The following is a 4,602-nucleotide window of genomic DNA, read 5'->3' on the forward strand; positions in this document are numbered from 1 at the left end:
CCGGCTGCGGCCGGACGGGGTGCGCATCCCACCGGCCCGGCGCTCGGCGCGCGGCGAAGGCTGCCTGGCCCTTTAAGAAAGTTCATCGAAGTTTCCAAAGTTTTTTCGCGGAAAAAAAAAAGCGCGGGGGTGGGAGCGGGGGGGGCAGCTGGCGGCTGGGATTGGCTGCGGGCTGCTCCGGGAGGCTGTGATGCAGGGCGAGGGGCCGGCCTGACCCCCCCCGCCGCCCAGGGGCTGGGAGAGCTGCTGCTTTTCTTCTCCCCGCAAGTGCCGTTGATGAGCGGGTCGGGACGGCGCTGGGCTGCGCTCGGGCCCGGCAGCTGCGGCTGGTTGGCACCTTCCCCGCCCCCCCCGGCCACCTCCAGGTGACCCCAGCGCGCTTACAAATAGCCACGCGGCCGCCGCTCCCACCTGCACCGCGCACCGAGCTCCCCGCCCCGCACCGCCCCGCGCACGCCACCCGCACCCGCACGGCCCCGCGCACCAGGAGGGCAGGCAAGGACTGAGCGAGCGAGGGAGAGGACGGAAGAGGGGAGCGGAAAAAGCAGCCCCTCGTCCCGTGCGGGCTCTGCACAAAGACGGTCCCGAGGAGCCGGGCGAGCCCGCTCTGCCCCGCCGCCCCCACCATGAGCAGCCTCAACAAGGAGGGCGAGCACAGCAACAGCAGCACCAGCATCGAGGAGGAGGTAGGGCTGGCCCTGGTCTCTTCCCGAGCACCTGGGGCTGGGTCCTGGGGGCTCGGGGGTCCCGGAGGAGGGGCAGAGCCCAGCACTTGGCTGTGCTGGTGTTGGGGTGTGGGCTGCCCTGTGGCTCCCTGGCTGGCCTGGCCCGTCTCCAGCTTAACTCGGGCTCCTCCTGCCCCTGTTGTGGGGTGCTGGGGTGGGAGGTGTGGCGGCTCCTCCATCCTTCACATCTGCCTGCTGTGCAGAGGTGCCCTGGGATGCAGAAGCCCTGCACGCGGCTTGTCTGGGCTGGGGAGCTGGACCTGGAAGGGCCTAACTGAGGGGACAACAGGCGCAGGAGAAAGAAAAGAAAATCCTAAACTTTTTCTAAGCATCTCTTGTGCAGGCGACTCACGGCACAGAGCGAAGCCGCTCCAAGTTTTGTGGGACTTGTGCCGTGTGCCCAGCTCTGAGTGGGGGGATGAAATGTTTGTCTTCAGGCTTGGCACCACGGGTGGGCTTGTTGTGGGTTCCTCTCCCCCCTTCTGTTTAATGCTAGCTGCTCTCTGGCTTGCAGAGAAACTAGGGGAAAGCAGGCTGTCTTGGCAGGCAAGCCAAGACAGCTTTGCTCAACTCTCAGGCCTGGCAGTCTCTCCATTGCCTTCCTACAGGATGGAGTGAGTACCTGCAGTAGTGAAAAGATGCTACTCATGTCCATACTGCAGGGGACTCTCCCTGGGGTGGCTGACCAAGGGTCTACTGCACAGCCCCCCTTGAGGAGAAGGGTAAACACCCCTTCTCTCTACCTGGTCACCTGTGCCGTCCAGTGAGGGAAACATGGGGGGAACTTTGAATGCCACCAAATTATCCCAGTCCCATCACTATTGGGGTGGGCTCTGAAGTGCCACCCTTAACGGGTGCCTGGTTTACCTGCCTTTGTCGTGCAAGGATTCTTGGCACATGATAGACAATATGGTGCTTTGAATGTGGCATCCTGTTCACCTGGGAACATGCTGAGACTTCCCCAGCCCCGGTGGCTTTTTCTTGTAGACCAGGCTGAGAGGTCTGGAAACATCATCTGACCTGCAATGTGGCTTTTCTCCCTCCCACCCCACCCCACTGCCTTGACCTTGGTGGGGGGGAATCTGCTGGCCAGGTGTATGATAGTGCTAGTGCTGTGCTGATGGAGGTGGGGGGTGGGTTTAGGGTGCCTACTCCTACTCCAGACTGGGTGCCAAAGCTCCCATGACTCAAAGGACCCCCTTGCCCTGCAGCCTTTCAAGACCTGGAACTTGTGTGGCTGTCCAGGCTGCCTCTGCTTGCTGCGATGTAAGCATGCATTTGGCTGTCTATATATTGGAGACCATGAGCTTTACAGCAGCTCTTTGGATGAGACAGTGCTGTGTATGGGATGGAGGAAACATGGGAGGGGATGTCAAGTTTGCTACTCTTCTTCCCCGGTTCTCTTGGGTGGACTCTACCTGGTTTTGTGCCACACCAAGCAGTTGGTGATGGTGACTGTTCCAGTCCTGTGTGGGGACAGAGGGGTTGAACTGAGGCATTGTTCCCCTGCATGTAACCTGTTCAGCACAGCTGGGTGGCCGCACTATTCCTGCTTCCTCGTAGCTATGTGCTGTGGGTGGTGGGAGAGCTCCTGCTGGCTGCCGTAGCATCCACCTCTACCTGAAAGTCGGTCTCTTCTTCTGGTAATGGCTCCCCATGCCCTCCTGAACTCTGTCCGGTTCCAAGGAGTCTTTGAAGAAAGCTGGAAGATGGTGGCCTTCCATGCGCAGTCTGAACCATTCTTTGCGCATCGCCGTGGGAATGCGGTGAGGCAGCGTTCTCCATCTTTCACGACAGATGCTTTTCTTCTCTCCGCCTCCTGGAGAGTCGTGTAGCAGGGCTGGTGTAGAATGGTGGCCGTGTTCTTTTTCTACCCTGGGGTGTTGGGCAAATGATCCCTGCATATAGGTAGTGTGCGCTGCTGTCTGGATCAATATAATCCTCCGAGGTGCTCTGTTTAACGTAGAATTGCTTGGTGGGGGCTATGAGAGAGCACAATGCCGCTTGCAGAGCAGCTTGGAGGTGTTAGTGGTGAGCGGAGTGAAATGGAGTCCAGCAGTCAATGATGGATGACACCTGCTCTTTCTTCTGAATTTTCTGTTTTTAGGTAAAGATCTTCTTTTCTGGCGAAACCCTCTATAGCACACGGCATGCAAGAGATCTGATGGTGGGGGAGCAGTGACACTGCACAGCACACATGCAGTGTCTAGTGAGCTGACTGAATCACGGGTTTCTTTCTGGGGGGCACTTCCTTTTATGCACACCTCTGTAAGTCAACAGAGAATAGGCACATCTGGTTAATGTTCTCCTGATGCAGGAAGAAGTGCTAATAGAAAATACCAGTCCAGCAGAAATGGTACCCAGCACCCTAATTTGACTCTTCATTGGCCTGCGAAGCCCCACAGGGAAATCCATGATGCTCCAGCCCAGTGTGCCAGGTCACAGAATTGACAACCCTGCAGCTTGCTAACAAGCGTTGTAAAAAGTAATTTTTGCAAAACTGGACATCTTTTTAATGTCACTTCTCAGTGCTGCCTCTGCTGAGGGTTGTGTAGCTCTCAGTCAGTGGAGTGGGCACTGGAAAGCCCAGTGTCCTTCAAATACCATTTGCACTGTGACAACGTTCTTTTGCAGTGCGAGAAATCGGGGAAGTTTGGTTCATCCAAAAGTGACAACTGAGGCTAGAACAGGGCTGGCTGCTTTGGAGAAGACTAGCATCTACAGTGGGATCAAGCATGTGTCTTTGGGGAGGGATAGAGCTGGCAAGTGAGAATAAAAGTGTTGCCCCTTCTATTTTGATTGGGTACAGGTGTGGCCAGTCTGCAGTTGTTGGGGTATAGGCAACTGCAGGGTAGGGTATAGCTGTACCATCAAGGACTCAAAGTAAACCCAAATGGCTTTGATCAATGGCCACAGTGTTTATAGTGGGTCTCTTCTGCTGTCCTTGTTTGGAGCAGTGTCATCAAGAGGTATTGATGGGTGGGTCATGCCTGCTAAGCATTTCCTGTAGTTCTACACAGAAGGGGCATGGGGAGAAGAGGCATCTTGGGTGTAAAGGCTCATTCCAGGATGGAGCCCTGCCCTATGGAAAAGGGGCAGAACTGCAGCTGATGCAGAGTAGCCTCTTGAGCCAGGTGTGTTCCTTAGATTGCAGCCCTTCTACCAGGGTTTTGGTCTTTCTCTTCTGTACTGGTGCCTTTAAAAGGATCACCTTGGGTGACTTCCCTTCTCCCACTTCCCCCTGGCCTTCCATTCCTCAGTTGTCATCTCTCTTCAATGTACGTGTGAGATTACGCATACAGGAAATAGATGAATTGCAGAGTAACTTGTTTTGCTGCTGTCTTAATGGTGTTTCATGGAACACTCTGGGACAGAAATAAGTGACTTGAAACTGGTGATGGTTTGTTGGGCGAGCTTAAACTCTTTCAATGCAGGGTCTTGGCTGACTGGAATTCACTCGGCTGCAAGCTTGGCAGCAAGGACAGGGCCTCTTCCTCCGTACCACATCTAACGCTTCTGCCTTCTATGGTGCCGTGTTTTGCAACAGCTCTGTTCTTGGTGTGCCCCTGATTTAGTCTCTTTCTAGACCTGCCTCTGCACTGGCCAGCTTGGCCTGCTCCTGTTGTTCTGAAAACTTTTTTAGCAAAACTGGTCCACGGTCGCCCACTAGGTTCTGGCACTGCTGCCTCTAGTTATCTTCGCTTTATAGAACAATTTCCCTGCCCCCCCACACACTCCTTGATCTCTTCCCAGATGCAGTGCTTTTTGTGGTTCCCAAACTTGGCCTCTCTGTCTGTCTAATCTCTAGGTCCCTAGCTCTCACAGCACTTCCTGATTAGTGAAATCTGCAAATGATAGGAATGTGCCTCTTGCTGCC

General features: G+C 55.4%; 1 protein-coding gene across 2 annotated transcripts in view; it reads left to right on the forward strand.

The window, feature by feature from the left end:
* Positions 1-242: 242 nt before the first annotated feature.
* Positions 243-4,602, forward strand: part of RBPMS2 (RNA binding protein with multiple splicing 2) — a 53,419-nt gene continuing 49,059 nt past the window's right edge. For both annotated transcript variants that reach the window (XM_019504552.1, XM_019504553.1), the window contains exon 1: positions 243-686. In XM_019504552.1, coding sequence (XP_019360097.1) covers positions 627-686 — 60 coding nt within the window. In that variant the 5' untranslated portion in view covers positions 243-626. The remainder of the gene's footprint in view (positions 687-4,602) is intronic.

Source organism: Gavialis gangeticus, unplaced genomic scaffold (assembly GCF_001723915.1).
Source record: "Gavialis gangeticus isolate Ggan-Ray unplaced genomic scaffold, GavGan_comp1, whole genome shotgun sequence".
NCBI classification, from domain to species: Eukaryota; Metazoa; Chordata; order Crocodylia; family Gavialidae; genus Gavialis; species Gavialis gangeticus.